The 21,599-nt window shown below is 38.0% G+C and overlaps 1 protein-coding gene across 1 annotated transcript; it reads right to left on the reverse strand.

Annotated features, from left to right (window-relative positions):
* Nucleotides 1-449: 449 nt before the first annotated feature.
* piwil2 (piwi-like RNA-mediated gene silencing 2) lies at nt 450-16,593 on the reverse strand. The gene is made up of 23 exons (XM_034541689.1): nt 16,219-16,593; nt 14,703-14,808; nt 13,541-13,655; nt 12,682-12,857; nt 12,432-12,519; nt 10,728-10,841; nt 10,331-10,448; nt 10,018-10,142; nt 8,901-8,981; nt 8,694-8,807; nt 7,990-8,178; nt 7,722-7,806; nt 7,288-7,380; nt 6,130-6,270; nt 5,507-5,620; nt 5,065-5,253; nt 4,618-4,719; nt 4,385-4,501; nt 4,075-4,163; nt 3,424-3,529; nt 2,486-2,739; nt 1,854-1,961; nt 450-606 (listed from the first exon to the last, which is right to left on the reverse strand). Exons 1-23 carry the CDS (start codon nt 16,591-16,593, stop codon nt 450-452), a joined length of 3,156 nt encoding a protein of 1,051 aa, XP_034397580.1.
* Between the last annotated feature and the right edge of the window lie 5,006 nt (nt 16,594-21,599).

The raw sequence follows: 21,599 nt of genomic DNA on the forward strand, positions 1-21,599 counted from the left end.
AGGGTCTGCACATTAACAAAACAGACTAATAAATTGTGCCACAACGGTGGCTAAGAAACATATAGAACTTCAAACTTTGCAAACATTGGGCCATATCTCACTTCAAACTTAAAAGTATTTACTTCTTTTCACTCGAAACAAAAATATGCTTCTATTAATATGCCACACAATTATTCCAGCGATGAAATATGGTATTACCTTCACAAAAAGAATGAGCTCTTTTATCATGGTATGAGAGGCGAGGCAGTCTTCTCCGAAGCATTAGTAATAGAGGCATGATAAATATAGGAATCATAGGTGAAAATCGACAGTATACTTTTAAGTCTTAAGTGACACTTCAATAATGAATCCCTCATTAATTCAAATGAGTTGTTTGTCATTTCAGTCTTTCAGTAGTGTTTTTCATCACTGCTGGTTTTGCTGTGACCGGAGCAGTTTACTGATGCAGCTCAAAGGAAGTAGAGCTTGTCTGATAGCTGGATGGCTGGCTCTGAGTGCAGATACTGGCCAGACAGGTAGGCCAGTTTGTGGGCATACTTGCATGGTGCTGGAACACGAATGGTGCCCGGCCAGTTCCAGTACATATGGCACATCTTGTAAGTCAGCCTGGTGTCGGAACAAAGAAACAATGTTAAGTTGTCATACAATTTATTAGGTACACAAAGCTCAAACTAATGAAGTCTAATCCAACAGCCCTGTAATAGTTCTACCTTTTACAAGGGTTATATTGTCCTGGGTGAACAATTGGATTTGTACATACTAGAATTTTGTATTTGACACACATGCTTTCCCCACGTATTTCAATATTTCCTTGGTTGTGCTTTAATATTCTGTACGATAAAAAAAAAAAAAAAAGTAGTACTACTAGCAGTAGTTTCTAGTGAGTGTGTTTTAATACCGGCATACATCTCTAGTCTTCTTAGCCTCGTTTGATATTTTATAATTGGAATCTCAGAAATATAAACAACTTTCTCACTCAGTAACTCACTGACATTTACATGCATAACATATTCAGTTTTTTGTCCTTATTCCATAAAACACAAAATGTACTACTGTTTACATGGCTAATGAAAATGAACCCATTAATATTCCATCTTATGTAGCTGTGCATACTGCGATTAACTCTTGTTAGACTGTGTAAACACAATCTCTATTTTTCATTCATTGCGTTGCAATATTTGCACTTAACCAAAAACCTGTCGACATCCATGTCTTTGATAATGTTTAGGCGTTTCGCCCTCCGACCATCTCGATGCCAGGCTTTCAAACAGTTGGCTGGTTGGCTTGTGTACGGCGCACAGAGCTGGCCGTAAACTAGCCAGAGGCCCTTAAGTTGCAAACCGCTGTAAAAACCCTGATTGAGACGCATATTTGGAAAGCATCAAACAAATGCTGAGAGTTGGAGGCCACAATGCTGCGTGCATCGTTGTGGACACATGCAGACATCTTACTCTCCACCACAGCAATAAGTTTAGCTGTAGGATGGTCTGCCTGGCATACTGTCAGGGTTTCTTGTCAGCCGACAGATGATTAAAGTGAAGCGGTTAGCAACAACTCCGGCTCCTCAGGCTCCGGGTCACTTCAGGTGGGCTGACCTTTGAGGTGGACCAGCGCTATTCTACTTTGTGACAAGCTGCTCCTCTGACTTTTGCTCAAATTTAGTTTAAAAATATATATATATATATATATATATATATATATATATATATATATATATATATATATATATATATATATATATATATATATATATATTCTCGGTATCGGCAAGTACTCAAATGTAAGTACTCAAATGTAAGTACTTGTACTTGGTCTGAAAATAAGTGGCATCTGTGCATCCCTACTATGAATACCTTTGCAAATGGTCTGGTGTGAGATTTGCCGTGTTGTACAAAGACACGTAGTGTGTTGGAAGTCCAGAGCCCTGACGACTGGTATGTGCCAACAGAAAGAAGTCCACCCTAAAAAAACAAAAAAATGTTGGAAAACGTAAATAGCCAACAGCAGACAAAAGTGCACATTTACTGCCGTCGCCATGAGATGGCGTTGCCGTCAGGTACAAAACGATAAAAAGCACCGTCTTTTCTTCTGTTAGGCTGATAACACAACACTGATAATACAACACTTCATCTCTACAATGTTCTTCATGTAACAAGAATCTTTTCATGCAAGCATGATTTCTCTTCCTGAATTACATTAGACTGGAACCATATTAGACTACCGTCTTCAGCTGCATTTGTGTAGTTTCTTGGCTGGCGCCGGGGTACGAAAACAAAATGCATATTCTTTCAACTAAAAGCTTAACTAAAACTAAACACCACTTAATGAAGAGAGCAGGCCATCTGTGGCCTAAGGCTGGATCCAGACTAAAAACAACTGTGTCAAGAGATGCAAAATTCTCTCAGATTTGAACAGGGACCACTGATTTGCACAAGGCTTTTGCGAACAAACAAACAAACAACACAGGGTATTTTTGCTGACTGACCAGTCTTTCTGAGTGAGGGTGTGATCCAGAACCGTTCCAGGCGGTGGTGTACCAATATGGTTTCCATTGCAGGAGTAGAGGGTGGTGTTGATGCGCTTTTGGACCACAATGAAGACCAGCTTGGGCTCGTAGCTGGGGAAAGTCTTGAAGCATTTGATCAACTGTGGGATCTCGTACTGCTCCACCATCTTCAGCTGACCATCTGACACTCCATCCCGATACACCACAATCTTCTCTGGCAGATTGTGGTTCACCTAAACAAATTCACATACACACGTGATGCGTCAGATGTGGGTGATCAAATAAAATGATTTAGGTATATTCCCTTTGTAATGCACCCAGTGTGCTTTGATATGTGGCATAACACATTTATTTCTTACCTAAATACAATCTAGATACAGATCATATGTTAATACTGTGATCAACATGGACTTTCTGATATCAATACTGGATTTACAGTGACTGACTAGAAGATTGCTTTCTTTGTAAGGCCATTGCTCTTTTTAGTTAAGGCAAGTAGGGGTGGGCAATATGGCCAACATCTTCTACCACACCATATGTAATTTTATATCACGATAACAGTGTGTGTGTTTATATATATATATATATATATATATATATATATATATATATATATATGATGATACAGTAATTATTCTGTAAATTAAATTAAGAAATGGTATTATTGTAATTTGGAAGTGCCTCACATGAGAAAACTGAGTTTACAACTGAAGACTCCAAACAGTAAAACTAAATTTAAAGTTTTACGGTTCCTGAGAACAATAATTTCAACAGGTGCAAATATATACTAGCATAACTTAAGTCAGTACCAATTCAAATTAACTTTATTTTGTATAGCCCAAATTTCCCTCAAGAGACGTTACAATCTGTACACATACAGAAAAGACATTTATGTAATGCACATTTCCAGTACTTACCTCGTAGTACTTCTGCAGTGCAGCCAGTAAGCAAACTCTGAAGCCAAAGATCAGTTCCTCAGTTGGTGTCTGGAAAGTTACTCTGGAGTACCAGCGAGTCAGTGAGCTGGACAAGAAAAAAAAAAAGCTCCGCATTTTTGTCACAATATTACAACTATTAGCGCAAGTGAGTGTTGCAAGAGAAAAAGTGAATGATACATTCAAAAGGTGAAACATCAAATTTCTTATGCACTAATCTGTAGATACAATGCATTTATTTTGGGAATGTTCTAAACAACTTTCGGCATAACAGACTTAAAATCTGCAAATCTTATGTAAAAAGTGCCTCAAAGGATCAGTGTGTAATCTGACTACAGCCAATGACAGCTGAAGACACTTGCAAATTTGGGAAATTGGTTGCCTGTTAGTCATTACTGTCAATTTCTTTGATTAAAATATGAATAAAAAATAGTGCAATGTGGTTTTACATTAAATGCATTGATAATCATTTTTTTTAAATTTGAATTATCCATCACACAATTAGTTTTTCTGATATAATATATCATTATATATAATATAATGATAATAAAGGAAAATTTGGGAAGAAATAACGAAATCTGGGAAAAATAAAACTGTAGGTAGTTACAAAGAAATTAAAAAATAAAGTTTTACCTGTTCACACTCGCGACAAAGCCCATGACTGATTGGCGCACCTTGCTGGTGTCATGATGTACATCAACTCCCACCACCATCAGGTGTTTCTATTAAAGTCAAATATATCCTAATATCATTTTCAGATGAAGCACAACGTGTATAATGCGGTTCAAGTAGTACTGTGGTAAATATTCACAATTTCACATACGCTAATATGTTTATAATAATATTACCTACCAGAAAAATCACAATTAAGATGTTTTCCCTAAACCATGCAGTCCAAGTAGATAAGGTGCTCTCTTACTGCTCTTTAACACATGATACTCACCAGAGGGACATTGACGGTCCACAGTTCCCCTCCTAACTTGCAGTTCATCTGCAGGAGTATCTTTTGGGTGACACTCTTCAGCTTCAGTGGCTGGGAAATTGTCCGGACATTGATGGCCTGTGACAAAAACCTTACTTTTAACTGGTTGAAAATATTTTCTAAAGACCACCTTATTCCCCCCCCTCATAATTCAAGACCACCCATGCACAACCACACGGACAAGCATTATAAACCTGGGATGGGATGGGACTTTTGACACAGCAAAGCTTCTTGATGGCACTGTAGAGATCGTCTCTGTTGCCGACCATGATGCACACTACGAGCTGCATATTGGGCTGTAAACAGATAAGCAATGGAAAGTTACACAGGAAGGACGTCACTGGGACCAGACAGTCATCATTTCAAGATGGTCAAAAACATGTTCAGCTGTTTAAATGCATTTCTGTGCTAATATCACAATATTCAATAGTAATGACATAGAAAAATGGATCCCTTTATCAGGCAAGACTACAACACACATTCGGCAGAGCATGACAAACATTTGATGTGGACACAAATTGGGACAAGCTTGGGGGATGCAGGGAAATGTAGATCAATATACAGTATACACACACACACCCACATAGAGGAGATAACTTAATTGTAAATCTACTTGTCTAAATCTTTATTTTATATCATACCTCATTGGTGAGCTGAGAGTGGATGCTCTTGACGTATGCCTCAGTGCGATCATCCCTCAGTTCCACACGAATGGGTCGCTCCAGACGCATACCAAGAGGCCCGGCCACCTTGTTAAAGGTGGAGACCAGCTCTTCAGCCTGCTCTGCACAGCGACGAGGATAGAAAATGGCCCAGATCTTCAATGGGATCTAAGAGGGAGATAATTCAGTTGGTGAAGAAAAAAAAAAAAAAAGAAAAGAATACAGCACACCAAAATACACACTGATGTCTGAGAATTAAGCCTACTCAGATCACAAACTGCAAAAAAAGGGCACAGGCTGGATGGACAATGTTGCAGCTAGGCTTCCCTTAACTTTCCAGTTCAAAAGTTGTATGTTGTATTAAAGCAAAGTTATATTCATCAAAAATAAAGAGCTCCAGAGATTTGTCTCCAACACTCACAGAGCTGATGGAAGCATCCCTAGCAACCTCTCTGGACCAGGACACATCAGCACCGGTGGTAAAGGATGAAGACTGCAGACAGATGGTTTCAAGTGGAAGAATTCTACCTGTAGTCTGCAAGAAATGACACCAATAGACAATATACAGTCAAAACACAAGAGGAGGAAAAGAATAGCTAACGAACACATGAAGTATAAAAATAGTAATATTAAAATAACTTAAAGACTAGATTCTAGGACTTCCGAGCTATCTATCATACAGTGAAGTTTCATTTAAATATTGCAGATAGTCATATTTTATGTTTTTAAAACCTGTTCCTCAGGGCCAGACTCACTTTGTCAGTTCAGTTTGATGACTTGAGTGGGCTCTAGGTCCCTGACCAAGTTTGTTAACCACTGCTTAAAAAAACAACACGATTTAGACTTTTACATCTTGTTTTTATATGTAGGCTGAGAGTGGTGCCACTTAAATGTAGTCATATTTGACTGTATTGTTAGAATAAAAAGGCCATTTAATCACTGATTGAGTTGCATTGTTTGTGATATGTGGACTTCAAAAGCATTTCTCTTAAGTAACACACATAAGAGAATTCAGTTGAATTAAACTTAACAGCAGAGCCTCACCACCATGATTTCTGAGGCAATGTCCAGTCCCCATCGGCTGAGCTCCTTCGTACTCTCAGGATTGGTGCTGATGTTCTTTAGAAGCTGTTTTAATGAGTGTGTGTACTGCTCACCGTTCACATTGATGTGCATGTTCAGGTCCTACAACACAAAAACAAACAAGTTCTTATATTAACAATATTTTCAGATATGCATCTGAACATTTCATCGGTCTTAGGGTTTGAGAAGTGGGGACGGTAATGTCTGCTGACATGATATTTCTCACCTTCTACAGTGATACGCTTAAAACAACATGATATGCTTAATATAATTGGGCCATTTGGTCTAATGTTACAGTAAATTTACTGATCTGGATGTTGACAAAGCTGCTGTAAAATACCACTGGTTGATAATAGAGTTGTCTACATTAACAGTCACTGGTTCAAGTGAATTTTCTTGAAGATACACACCCATTTTAGGCATGTTTGCTCCAAAATAGAGGTGAGGGGAGTGGAAGAGGTTAAACTTGTTAAGACAACATTGTTAACAATTACACATTGCAGCAATTACATTAAGCAAGCATTACATGGCGTCTTTCATATTACAAGAACAAAGTACATCTGTTGAATGTTTGTGTTGCTCCTGAAGTTTGGACATGTATCGCTGGATTCCATTTCAACTTGAAGTTGAATTTCCGTTCAGTTGTACGAACCATACTAACCCCAACCTCAAAATCCAAGATGTCTGCTCTGTGCATCAACAGTGATAAAGCTGCAGTAATAGGCTATGTATTAACATGTCTATCTTACTTGCATTTCATTAAATTAGTCATGCATACAGTCCCGTTCGATTACTCTCAATAGACATGTTGCTTAAGCGGTTGTATGTGCAAAATACCACCGTAATGTGCCGTTATCAACTGGTATTGATAAGGGCTAACCTGTTTTCATTCAGTTGTAACGGAGCTTTATTGTTAAAAGGTAAGAGCAGTAGGGGTGGCTCTCGTATGCGCTGCCTATGTCAAGGTTGAAAGGAGTAATTCAACTTTGACGTACCATTCCTGCTCTGTGCTAATGGCAAAAACTAAGGTTTGAAAATAAAGTGTGAATTTCTGGCATGAAAGGCCTTTGGGTGTGTAAAGGCCTGTGGAGAGGAAGAACATTGTATTGACCCATTTACCTTCATAGATCTGAAGTCCTTCCTCATTTTTTCTGGGATTCCCGTCATGAAAGAAAGCTCTGGTACTAGAAGGATCTCTCCAGTAATGATTTGCTGCAACAATTCAAAATAATAATTTCTTTTGTATTATAATGCATTTGTTGGACTTAAGTAAACTAAAGTATTATGGATTATTATTTGGTATGGAACAAGTATTACTGAGGCCTGAGTAGTACAACTTGATATAACAAATATTATTCAGTTTTTGTAAAACAAACGTTTGTTGTGCGTTTGAAGTAAAATATGTTCACTGTTAGTCGCCACAAGGTGGCATTCTGATGCAAGAATTCAGGTCATGACAGCTGAGCGGTCTACTGTAGAGCTTTAAAAAAATTACACTAGTGTCTGGTGTGCATTTATTATGTTAAGATAACTGACGCCAAAGAGATTTTTACCTTCCCTCCTGGCTTGGACCTCTCCTTCGGGTGATGCATGAGCAACGGTTGGTCCATCTCCTTGATCGCAATCCCATAGTTCTTGCTGTTAAAATGTGCACGCCCGTGCAATGGCAATAAATAAGCGTTTCAAATAGTTAAGACTTTTATTGCTGCTCTGAATTAACCTTTTCATTTACACCTGCACCTTTTCATTTACACCTACACAAATACACCTGCTATATTTTCCTTCTCAATTTTAAAGAGGTCATGGACTGAGCTGCCTCACCTGTAGTATTCTACAAAGGTGGTTTTTGTGCCATCCATCAAAGTGAAGGCGTCTTTGGGCGATTTGTCCCATTCAATGGCATCAATGCGGTAGGTGCAGTTGTTGTAGCGGGTGATGATGATGTTGCCGATGAGCTCTTTGGTGCATTCGTCTCGGAAGTTCTCTTTGCTTTGTTGGTACAACGTGTTCCTAGCAGAGACAGCAAAGGCCACAAGGTCACAGCTCTTTCCATTTTTGGAAATAGATTAGTTTATAAATAATCTATAGATGCAATATGCCTGCTGCATTTGCCACTGCCCTCAAAATACAAGCCCATTCCCAGAGGGAAGGGTTATAGTGGTTGAGGGTATTTATAATTCTGTCTCAGAGGACAGATGCACTAAGAATCTGACAACCTGGTATTCAAATATGCATGCCTATCTCACAGAATATGACATTCATATAGCTCTGGGTGGCTAGGTCATGGCATATTCAATGTTTAAACTTGTATGAACATGTCTAGAGGACAGACAAAATGGAATAAAAGATGCATTCTGTATTTTATTATAAAATTGAGTCCTACCTTGGAGCATTCACAACTGATTGTTGTACATATTGTAAGGCCCCAACTATTTTACAATTAAAATAGATCCAGTTTTACTTTGAATTTATCTGCGAACTTGCGACCGTTTGTATGCTACTGTTGATTTGCTGTGTGAACTCACATGACATTCAGCACCGAGTCATTTCGCAGGACTTTGTGAGACACATCCACATTCAGGTACAGGCCTCCATCTGTGCGCTTGATACCGGTTGAATAACCCGGCCACACTTGCAGCCTACAAAAACAGACAAACAGGATAATGAATGGACTAGATCATTATATAAGCTGGCATATGCCCTCTGATGTTCAGATGCAATTCAGTACTAACCGATGTTTTCCAAGAATGACTGCACTTTCTGGATCGTAATGATTTCGACCCACCAGCTTCAGCCCGATGATTTTCATTACCCTTGAAAAAACGAAAGTGAGGTGAGCCATGTCCTTTCATTTGACCATCCTAATAGTAACATATGACTGAAGCATACCGAGTAAGAATAATTATGGTTGCTTTGCTTATTTCATTAAAAGGGCTTTTATGAATACAAGGAAGAATTTTAAATTTTCTAAAGCAACTGGTTCTGTGTCTAACGGATGATAAATAACATATCTTGGGCAACTTAAAGGCTACATTTTTATGTTATGTAAAGTGTCTTTGAGTATCACGAAAAGCGCTATACAAATTAAATGCATTATTATTATTATTATTATTATTATTACATTGAGACATGGACACAAAGAAATAGAACATATACATTTGACAGAAAGCACAGCAATGGACTGGCTGAATGTTTTCTTCATATAAAGTAAGAAAATAAATATAGGAGTACATCCCAAACTGTATTAAAATCATGTTATTGTTTATGAGAGGATGAAGGGCAACTACAGCTATTGTTTTAAATTCTTAATACCACTGATTAAGTGGAAGATTGCCATTATAATATATGTCACAGTATGAAGTGTATGTAGGACTGGGGGATACGCCCACATCCTCTTTTCTTGGTACAAGTTATTTCATACAGCAATATATCAAGCTAAAACATGTTTTTTGGAAATTCATTAAGTCTTTAGAAAATAACCACAAGGTGAAGACGATTGTTGTACACTACTGTGTGAATTAAATATTTTACAAAGTATAAAGAGTATTTTTCTCATTGTATTAAGAATTGAAATGATCTAAAAACAAGACTGCATTTCCTCAAAACATTTCACATCCGAGTTTCTGAGTTGGGTTAGTATATGCTTGTTATTTAGACAACATATTTGTGGATCATAGATATTTCATCATGATAAATTATCATATTAAATTATTGCCCAGGCCCAATTGCATGTAGGTATAGTGTGGTATAAAATACTGATGTGTCAAATTTCTATTTGATTTGTGTACAACCAAAAATTAAAGTGATCAATCTTTGACCAAAGAGTGGGAGCTAAAATGTTTTAAATACCTCCTGAGCACCACATTGTAGAATGGGATGCATAGATCCGAGTTGGGTGGCAAAATCTTCGTCATCTGGATTCTTATTGTAATTTCCTCATTATCGGTTCGTCTCAAACTCTTTAGAACAACCACCTGCATGTCATCAAAAATATTATGCAAAATACAAGCAAAAAATGAATCTAGTGTTCGGTTCAGGAATGTGAGAATGTCACTCATCTACATAAACAATTAAAAACAACTCAAAATGTTAAACTTTGCCCACTCAGGTTAAAACACTGTATTCAATTAGCCACACAAGTAATACAGTAACTGATACCTACGTCATTCAGTTTAACAGGCAGGAAGAGTATGGAGCCATCAAAAGCTACTACTTCTCCTGTGGCCGAGCGGTGATCTTTCATCATGGCAAAACGCATTCCCATCGACTCAACATTTGGACTGAAAGATATTGAAAATATTCATTACTTCCAAGAACACATAAAGCACTTTTCCATGTACCAGTATAAACTGACAATATTGATGATTCAAACATTTTGTTTGAAATAGCCATGCACTGAGCATGTCTCTGGTGGGATTTTAGCATTGATTGGCTATGTCCATTTTTGGTTCATAGCGTGGTTAAACAAATAACATAACATAAAAAGTCACATGTTAATTTGTTTTAATTGTTGTGGTTGCTGAAGAAAAAAAGTAAAATGAATGAAACAAGATACTTACGTGAATGTAACATGGTACTGATAAACCGCTTCATTCCTACATCGAATCAGGATGTGATTTGAGCCAATAGTTACAGGCGTTCCTTTTGTTCCAGCCTTATCATTAGGTGGCTCACTGGACAGATGAAAATATAAAATGCACAAAAAGATCATTTCAGCACAAGACAGTCAGGTACTATGGGTTGTTTTCTCTGTTTGAAAGCTTCCGTGAAAAGTGGCCCTGGTACAATGACTTCATCTAAAAATACAAGCATTGATAAAGGCTGACAAATCAAATGCATTATTTCAACTCGCACCTGGAAAATGTTGCACTTGCAAAAAACAGTTAAAGGCCTCCTGACAGCCAAAAATGCACACTGTGCTTCTATATTTATAATCAATTAAAGGGTTGAATTATATGATTACGAAACAAATTGTTAATATAACATTTTGCTTTGTTTTGCACTAGCATCCTCAGTCCATGGTATGTATGAAAGAATAGGTGGATAGTGCTGTAGGTGGATGTGCTGTAGCTAAATTTAAAGAAGTGATTCCTTCTGCATTTGATTCAATACCACGTCTCAATGTGACAGAGGACTCCTGTGCTAACTTTAGTCCGTCCCAGATTGATCATCTTGTCGATAGTGCTACAGGCTCACTGAGAATGACACTAGACTTGATAGCCCCTCTGAAGAAGAAGACGATTAGGCAAAGGAGGTTTGCTCCCTGGTATAACCCTTAGACCCGCAAACTAAAGCAAACTTCACGGAAGCTCGAAAGCATATGTCGTTCCACCAATCTGGAAGAATCACGCTTAGTTTGGCGAGACAGCCTTAAAACATATAAAAAGGCTCTCCGTAATGCCAGAGCAGCCTATTACTCATCAGTAATAGAGAAAAATAAAAACAACCCCAGGGTTCTCTTTAGCACTGTAGCCAGGCTCTGTGTATTCCTATAGACCTCAGTAGTAATGACTTCATGAACTTCTTCAATGAAGATTTTAACTATTAGAGGCAAGATTGATGATCTCCTACCCTCAACCAGGGCCGATCTCTCCTCAAGAGGAGTGGCCTTGGAAACGTCTGTATGCCCTGGTGTATATTTGGCTGGCTTTTCTCCCATCAACCTTGACCAATTGTTCTCAACAGGGCTACTCGTGGTTCCTAGTCTGTGGGATTTAGGGTTCTCTAGCATCTAACAGAACTAAATACCCATCCAGTTACCCGGACCTTTCCAAGCGTGTCACTAACTATTAATCTGCCTTCAGGCGACTTGAACTATGCAAGACCCTCTCTAGAGCCAGTGTTTGGTTTGTCCATTCTGGGCTACTGTAGTAACATAGCAGTGTGACATGGCGAGCTCTGTGGAAGAGGACGCGCTCCCTATGTACAACATCAACTCTTAGATTAAGTATATTATATAGTAATAAAAACACAACTGATAAAAAAATTCTAATGGAAATGTAATAATTAAAAAAAAAAAAAGCTAAAGAGAAAAAAATCATTACTACTCACTAGGCTACTGCAAGGTAATACAAATATTTTAACAATAGAAATATGTTTATTTACACAAACGCCTACTTCTGCCAACCCCCACAATATTGAATCGAACGATCGCACAACCCTAACAGACAATATTGGCTATAGACACATAATGGCAGCTGGAGGTAAGTTTGGTCTGTCAAGGCCCCCCAAGAGGTACATATAAAAAACAAAAATAGACTTACCGGACTTCCTCCATTTTCAGCTCCATCTTTGCTGGTGCAACAGCAGAAAGCACAACCTCTTCAGTGGTGGGCACCGGGGCCGTTGTCCCTTAACATTATTTGCATTTTAAAATCTTGTCCCTTTTCAAAAGTTCTTCTCACTCATAACTTAATGTCATAAGAATAAAAGTCTAAATAACTACTTTAAGCTGAACATTATCTTTTGCATTGTTTAAAGTATTGTCAGAATACATTTTTAAAGTTTCCCTACCTGTAAGGGAAGTTTGAGTGTATTGGGCTGCTTGTTGCTCAGAGGCTGGAGAAACAGACTCGACACGACCTGGAAGAAAAGTAGCAAGAGCGCGTCCTCTTCCAACCCCAAGGTGAGGCATTGCTGCTCTTCCAAGACCCACCAACGTCTGAGGGGACAAACCTCGGCCATGGAAACTGGAACAGGTCAAATTACACAGTTGGTAGAGTTGCATATCCTTCTTTTAATTCTGACACTTGGTGCAATAATTATCGATCAATGATAAGTTCTAAAACAATGTGTCTTAATAAAAAAATGATACACAGTACATGGCTCTTAAGACTGGTCACGTTTTATTGCAAATATAGTTGTGGCTATGATGGTGAAAAACCCATGAAGTTAGATACATAAACTCAAGACTATTACGATAATCTATTTGCATCTTAAATATTTGTACACTTGAGCCAAAAGCCGCTCTTACATTTACAGAAACAAAAATGGCCCAAAAAGAACCGCATCACTTTAGTTCCACTAACATCTGGCTTACAAACGCTGCAAAGCCAAAGCAGCACCTCAAGGCTCAACACACAATATATGTACTCTCATGCATAAACCAAAAGACAACAGACTTGAATACAAAAGGTTGGATAAGATCACAATTGTTTTTTTTTTTTAGGCAGGTAGGTGTAAATAGTAATCATAATCCATTTGAGTTGCAGCTGTAAAAGGCAAAAACAACAAGACAAACCCTTCCTACACCCATATCCCAGTTTATTAGGCACACCTAGCTGTTTTGAATCCTACCTTCATAAAGACTACAATGCTCAGTATTTTTTAAACTTTCTTTTTGAAAAGTTATTTAATGTGTATTAGTTAATACCTATTGCCTCTGCCCATCACCTCTTCAAGTTGGCCGATGCTTTCTGGGCTACTGATGACACCTACTAGGACACGCTGCAGCTTCACATCACCCAAATCTCCAGTTGCTCCTCTTCCTACAACAACATGCAACAACTCAGTACACATGGACATGTTATGGGTTAAACCTGAACTGACAGTTGATCTGAATGGATCAACGTGGCATCCCATTGAGGTTTGCTTGTGTCTTGGCTGAACTCACTCACTGCCTGCCATAAACTGGTGTCTCTATTTGAGAAAGTCTTCATTTAACGATATTGATATTTAAATGGCGTTAAGCAACTCTGCTAACAGAATAAGAAAGAGAAAACAAAGTGTGCACATATGGACGAGTACAAAAATATCCAACATTTAAAAATAAAAAAGTTCCTTCTACAGCATGCATTTTTTCAGTGTGCCATAGAAGGATTTCCAAAGCTTTATGCATTGTAACTAATACTATTACCATCTAGGGAAGTTAATAGCATTAGTAATGGACAAAGAATTACTACTTAATTATTCCAATTAGCTGTAGCATTGTTGCGTTTACCATTTAAAGTAATTATAATTAGACATCAATGTACAGTAGCTACCATTACACCAGGGCTGGACCCAAATATTTGATTATTGTTTGTTGTGTGGGTATTCTGTGTTTTAAAATATTTATTGTTCTGCTTAATTGACTTGAATAAATTACAACTTAAATATGAGTAAAAATGTGCTTGAGCCAAAGTTGTTAACTTCTAGGCTAACACCTTCACTTTAATCTGCAGGTAGCAAGCAAGGGAACTTGGCTTGGGTCAATTTTAGCCTTTAATTCACAGACATGTATCCTAAACTGTACACACTGCATTGCTACAGCTATACTATTACTGCTAACTTCATACTCATCTTAACACACGTGGCAGGCAGCAGGGGCTTGCAATACACAAGAGGAAACCTTGACAGAGTATGCATAGCTGACTGACAACCTTGCAGCTAAATTAATTGATGCGGTGGAGACAGACTTGGAAAGTGGCAGCAGGCATCCACAACAATGGACGTAACACAGTGGCTGCTAATTCTTCAGAAATTAGCATCACTAGTCCCATGTCCCTAGAAGCCTGTCAGTCTAGAGGGGTGAGCTAAAATAACTTAATACTGACCCACTGGTGCTGTTCCTCTTCCCCATGAGGTCATTGAGGGCTCAATGCCCATTCCTCTAAACATTGAGACCAGTGCTGATCTTGGACCAAGGGTAGGTATGTCAACCTGTAGGCAGACAAAAACCTTAGCAGCTCCTAAAAGGGATAATTTGGGTGTTTTGAAGTGAGGTTGTATGAGGTACCTATCCATAGTCAGTACATTACGTAGAGTAGATGGTGGTTGGCACGCCGCCAGTTTGAAGAAATAAAAGCAACACAATATATTCCTGTCAACAGAGGCAGCAGCAAAATGTACCTAAAAAGGCCCACCTAAATAAAAGCAGTTTAATTGTACGCTAGGAATGGGACAATATAAGATTATATCACAGATCGCAATAAAACCAAAAGTTGATTGTGGTAAATCTCCATTATCATGTTAATCTTAAACACTGTCACAAGTGACTTGAAGCTATCAAGAAAACAAGTGAAAAATAGAGCTTGATAAAAAAAAAAAAAAAAAAGGTATTTAGAGCTTTGTTGGTAGGTGTTTAAAGTTGCCCTGTCCTACCTGGCAGGGAGAGTGGTGGTCGAGCGAGCTAAAGAGTGAATGAAGAGAGAAAGTGACATTGGTAAGAACAAAGCACAAAATCAGAGGACAAACATTCCATCCTGTTCACTTGACTCTGCCTGTGTGTGTGTGTGTGTGTGTGTGTGTGTGTGTGTGTGTGTGTGTGTGTGTGTGTGTGTGTGTGTGTGTGTCTCTTTTCCCGACTCTGTCAAACAAACATGCAGACCTGCGGCTCTTTATACTAGCATGAAACAGAGCGAGAGCAGAGCAGAGAGACGGAGACGACGGTGGGACTTGGTTGCTTCATTTCTATAATTGACTCAAGCTCACCTGCGTACTCTTATTGGCTGGGGGATTCATACACTGCCCAGAAACGTGAGAGGGATTATTTTTGGAGTTTATACATAGTTTATTTTTTGGGTAAATGGTGCATAGTATAACATATAGAAATGATGTAAGAAACAATAACACCATTGTTGAATGTACCCTTTATGTATTCAGCGAGAACTAATTACCTTATTTTGTTTTTTTTCACAAAAAAAGGAAGAAGAATGTTCATGCCTAGTGTACGTTAAATTTTGAATATTTTCCAACGGAGAACTGGAACCTATCTAGACTTTTGTTACAAATGGAGAAGAGGGCATAGATAAGTTATCTGTCAGAAAGGGCTGTCTGATGGCAAGATAGAGCAGTGGATATATATATTATAAATATAGCGTATGCATTAATTAATATTGCCTTTTATAAGCGATTGTCTCTTTTAGATGGCTAAAATAAGTTTTGCTGCTGCCCCTGTCCATAGCAGTACATTAATTTCCTTCAATGCCGGTACTATCAAAACTGAGGGCGTGCTGACTATCGTAGGTCTAAGTACCTCATACAACCCCACTTCAAAACACTCAAGCTATCCCTTTAATGTGGGGCAAAAATAGTTAGAAAATAAAAGATTTTTTTTTTTTTTGTTCCAACCTCTTTTCTTGTCAAAGCAGAGGTCCCATCTGTAAGGTCTTGCTTCGTAGTTTCATGTGGAGTCTGTCCGTGCTGCGGCCCCAGACTAGGCAGGATTGCACCTCTTGCCACCCCTACCTTTGAATCACCTGCTTGGAAGAGCAGCCCTCTGGCTCGGCCAACCACAGGGTCAGTAATCGGTAGAGTTAATCCTCGTCCATGTGGTGTATCGCTAAAAGTGGGGAAACCTCTGGCTCGTCCTATCCCAGGCCCTTCTGCAGAGAGCAGCAGCCCTCTGCTACGTCCTACAGCCGGCTCCTGAGGCTGTAGTCCCCCTCCCCGGCCCAGGGAAGGAATGCCCGTCATAGTAAGCGTGAGAGGCTTCTTTGGATCCATTTGTTTAACTTCTGATATCCAGTCAACACAACAATGGATTGACTGCAGGGAAACACGAATAGGGTAAAAGTTAGCAGTATGTCTCATCAGTGGAAGGAAATAATGCACACACAAATGTACTGACAGGAAATGCTGTAATGCTTTACGCATCAAAAAGTTTACATACACGACTTAGTCTCAATGTTCTGTTTTTTATTTTATTTAAAAAAAGTTAGCATATGTCGTCTTAAATGTGAATTGTTTTAAAGTTATATATAAATAAAATGCATTCTTATTATCATATTGATCAAATATTGCTTATGTTTCATTTGTGAACATAGCTTGATAGCATGACATTACATTCATTTGCAAATACATTGCTTATGAGAAATAATGTTAGCTAACATACATTTTGAGAACTAACTTAACATAAAGTTAATGTCAGCTCTTTATTATTGAGTTGCCAGCTTAAAATATAACACTAATGTTAACGAGCTAGCGAGACTTAGCGGCGCCTTATTTCCAGTAGGAACTGGCTCAAATTGTGGAAATTCGTTGAATGCCGTGAGCTAACTTAGCCATCAAACACTGGACACAGGCGACAGCGTTGTTAGCGTGACACCACCGTTAGCTAAAACAGGAGGTAACTTAGCTAACTGACAACACGTGTTTAAGAAATTTACAGAGAACGTGACAACCACGATACATTACATGAAACCCAAATACGCCCAGAAACCACTCAACGTTTTAAGCAAACAAGAGTGCGCGATATATACAAACAATACACTAACATAGTAAAGGCTATGTCTCTCACCTGGTACGAGGTGTCAAGCCCGAATTAAATTAACCCACCTGCTGGATTCAACGGATTCATAGATAGTATCTTCCCCCCCACACCCTTATTGGATACTCAGATTAATTCTGCCCCGAGGCATTGGTTTACAGAACTGTCAATCTTTTATTGTTCATTTACGTGACATTGAGGAAGACAGTTTTGTCGCCCTCTGGCGGTTACTCCCTGGCACCTCAGGCGTAGCACTATTTTTGTGGGAATGCAACTAAGTACATTTACTCAAGTATTGCAGTACTTGTATTTTACTTGAGTATTTCCATTGTTGCTGCTTTATACTTCTACTCCACTACATCTCAGAGGTAAATATAGTAGCCTAATTTTTGCTCCACATTTATATGACTTACTATATGACAGATTTAAATAATTAATACGAAAATCAAATCCACTAAGAAATGATGATATATTATAATAGGTTAAGCCACCTAGCAATATAGAAAGTAATTCAAAGGCTCCACCTTTACCAGCTAAAACAGTTAAGTACAGGTTATGTAGATACAATTATGAAATTGGTCATACGGACTACTATTACTTGTACATATTGATGCTAATACTTTTAAATACTTAAATAACAATTTTAATGCAGAATTTTTGCTTGTTACCAAATATGTCTCATATACTTTGTAAAATAAGTATATCTACTGTGGTATTGCTATCTTTACTTCTTCCACACTGAGTGTTGCAAATGTGAATAGGTAATGTGTGCAACAATGGAAAATCTGTGTCACTTCATTCCAACATCATCTGTCTATTCATGTCAGGGACCTGCATGTCCTGTACTAGGCTTCTAATGTAAACTCATGATGTATAAGTTAAGTGAAAGTTAAGGGGAAGTAATGTGCAAAACCACCTGACAGATTTTAAAACTCTAATTTCCAACATTAAAATTGCATTTGGCCTGGTTGTAGTCTTTAAACGTTTTTCTGGGCTATGATTCAGCATGACCTGTTTCATATTCACAGAGTTCATATACATTTGAAGCTGGGAGATACATAACTTTCTGCTGTTGGCCAATTCCAGCCCACTTAGTTCACTGGGGCAAAAGTATTTTTGTGCAGCTTGGCAATGGTGGATATTATGTTTGACAGGCGTAAGCATATGGTGGCAATAAATCTAATTTGCTAACATTCGTTTTTACAAATCATCTATAGTCACCAATTAAGCTAATTATGCCCCATATCTCTGTCAGATACAAGGGTACAACACTGACTTTTATAGGCAACGATTACACAGAAAAAGAGATGCTAGAAGCTGTGCCTTTTTTGTAGTGTTTTTCAACAAGGCTCATGACTCTGACCGACATATAAAAACATCATGGACAATGTCCATATTCAAAATGCTTGAGCCAAAGGAAAACATTACTGTGTGAATAAACAGGCAGTCTCTGTTGTCTTTTGGGCAATTATCTACAGAAATTAGTAATAAATGGCCGGCCCTATGAATCTTGGCTTTCACTATTAGTCTCACTTCATAACTACAAACAATTTATTTTAGACACAAAAAGGCACAACTAAAAAGATAATCATAATATTTAAGAGGCGTTGCACACTCTATCAGCTGTTGACATGCACTTGCATTGATTTGTGTCTCCTTGTCATTTGAAAACATTTTTTTCTGCAGAAGAATGCTGAAGGAGGACTAGCATTCTTTCCGAAAGTCCACAAGTCCACAAGTCCCGAAGCCCACAGAGCTTTGGTTTTCAGGTCACCGGCCAGGCATATTGGCAATTAGCCTTAGACTCTTTCGAAATAATCACAAAAAGGCTCCCAGAGGTATTGAGGTGATGACTTTGTGCTCACACCAGGTCTCTTTAAGAATAAATGAATCACTGTTCCAGAAAGTAACCATTCCATTGGTCCTTTAATATTAACTACTGTTTTTTTGGGGGGGGGGAGTTACTCGACGGGATAGAGCGTTTAAGATAAACTCTCCTGGAGTCAATTTTTAAGAACTAAAGGTAAAAACAGTGTATTAACATTCTGATGAACATGGCTGTTTTTTCTATTTTCATAAAGTCAGTCTTCAACGGATTCCATTTCATCCTTATAATCATATAAACAGCAAAAATTAAAAGGGTTATATTTTATTTATAAGGGTTGTATCGCCATCTATTGACATATTGAGGTAACTGCCTCATATATGATAATCAAATTAAACGTCAACAAAACCAACATCAGAATCTGTCTTGATATTATTTGTTATGTTACAGTCAATGTAATGTGTCAATATTATCAATATGTCGTCTACTGACTCACTCCTCACTGTATGTGGCTCTGAATAAATGCCTCAGAAACATCTTAATGTAATACAGTGCCAACTGTTTGTCAGTGGGAATGTTTAATTTAATTCTAATTAGAACAAGTCTTGTTTAAAATTTGTGGTAATCAGCAATCAGAAATTGTTTACCTATTGAGAATGAACCATGGGGAGTTTGAGGTGTTAGTGACCTAATTTGTAGACTCCCTGCAGGGGGAATAATCATATATCAATAGTAGGGAATCTTTTATTTCTCAAAAACTATCAGTGATGTGCCTTTTTCATTCCAGCAGCTTAGTAGAACAATGTGGAAGTTTGTAGGTGTAATGTGCACCAGGTTCAATATGCTGACTCAGCAAACCCAACAGTCACGTCACTGAAATGATCACACTCTAATGTTGGGTCTCTCTAATGAGCAACAAAAAGGTGTTCTACCCCTTCAGTTACAGCCACTCACAGGTGTAACTATATGCAACCTGTTAAAAACAACAACTAATAAACAATCCAAGAGACCAGTTAAACTGTTACAAATGCTTATGGTTGCATATATGCATTTGCCATTTTATCCATGTGTTATCTGTGCATGGATGGATGGCAGAGACCTTAGTAGGCCAATATTGAAATATCTATTATTGTGAGCTGATGAGCTAGATGACACTGTTCCATGTACAAATAGAGCCTACACTAGTAAAGGTATAGAACAAAAATCAATTTAATTGAAGTTGTTTAATTTGCTGCCCTCCAACTCTGTGCAGTGGACTCATAAAAACATTGGCAATCATGCTAAAGTGTGACTGGCTTTGACTAAGAATGACAATCAGGGCTGTAATTCACTTTCAACTAGTTTTTGAATTGAATCACAATGGAAGCTACTGATAAAAGACGAGAATATAAAGTCTATGTTAAGAGAAGAAAAGCCAAATAACATTTCTTGACACAAAGCCCACAGATCTTTTTTTGCTATGATGTGATGTAGCTTTTAACTTTTGTTCGTCCACATGAATACGTTTTACGTAATATTATTGCTAATGGATCTATTTTTCTTTTTTTTCAAAGTAACACGACCTCTTTCATTGATACACTGTGATACGTGTTTTGAATACTTATTCCTACTTTCTGTCTAATCTTTTTTTCATAATTTGTGTTTCTGTACTTGAAAAAAAACTATCACATGCAAGCTGTCAGTTTACTTAATACTTTGTTTGACATCACTCTCAGAAACACACTTTCAATCAATTGGGTTCAACGCTGATGTAGATTAGCTTGATTTTAAGTTTGAACTATAATTTAAACGTTTATGGCCGTTTATTTAGTTTACCTTAATGTGATTAACTCTCCAAATATTCACCTGTGACTCTGAATACACAAAAGTTGATAATGCATTGAATGATATGTTATTGCGATAAGACAGTATGAGCAACCGTTTGGCTTCTGTAGTAAGTTTGATTTTATAAGAAGCAAAATCAAACCCATTTAAATTAGAGGAATTATATGAATATGGCTTATACATATATGATGCTTGCAAGAAAACACTGTGATCTTCCCTTTGAGTTCAGCACAAAATGACAAACACTTTGTGTGTGGATCACTGGTCATTTATGTGGGGAGGTATACTTCTCTTACATTTTGTTGTTATGATGAAATTAGCTGTTTGTTGCCTAGCTACTGCTCTGTGCCTGATTGTGTCACCTTATTAAGGTCATGTTCGTAAATCCTCAATTTGCTGGCAAGAAAACCAGATAAACAACGTTTATCTCCTCCCTGGCCTGTGAAGAGGGACAATCTCCACCTGTCTGCCTTCAGCTGTAATCTACATCTGAAGAGCAGACATTTGACTTCAACTAACTGACTGACAACGTTATGCCAGTTCATGTCAGGGCCACAGATGGGCTCCAAGTCAACATTCAATAGCGTAACTCAT

The sequence above is a fragment of the Cyclopterus lumpus genome, chromosome 9 (assembly GCF_009769545.1).
Source record: "Cyclopterus lumpus isolate fCycLum1 chromosome 9, fCycLum1.pri, whole genome shotgun sequence".
Classification (NCBI taxonomy): Eukaryota; Metazoa; Chordata; class Actinopteri; order Perciformes; family Cyclopteridae; genus Cyclopterus; species Cyclopterus lumpus.

Excerpts from the sequence above, each read along its gene's own strand:
- piwil2 (XM_034541689.1), bottom strand. The coding sequence starts at position 16,593 with ATGGATCCAAAGAAGCCTCTCACGCTTACTATGACGGGCATTCCTTCC. Across the intron at positions 5,254-5,506 it reads GGGATGCTTCCATCAGCTCT|ATCCCATTGAAGATCTGGGC; the intron begins GTGAGTGTTGGA and ends TCTCCCTCTTAG. Across the intron at positions 3,530-4,074 it reads TTTGTCGCGAGTGTGAACAG|CTCACTGACTCGCTGGTACT; the intron begins GTAAAACTTTAT and ends TTTCTTGTCCAG.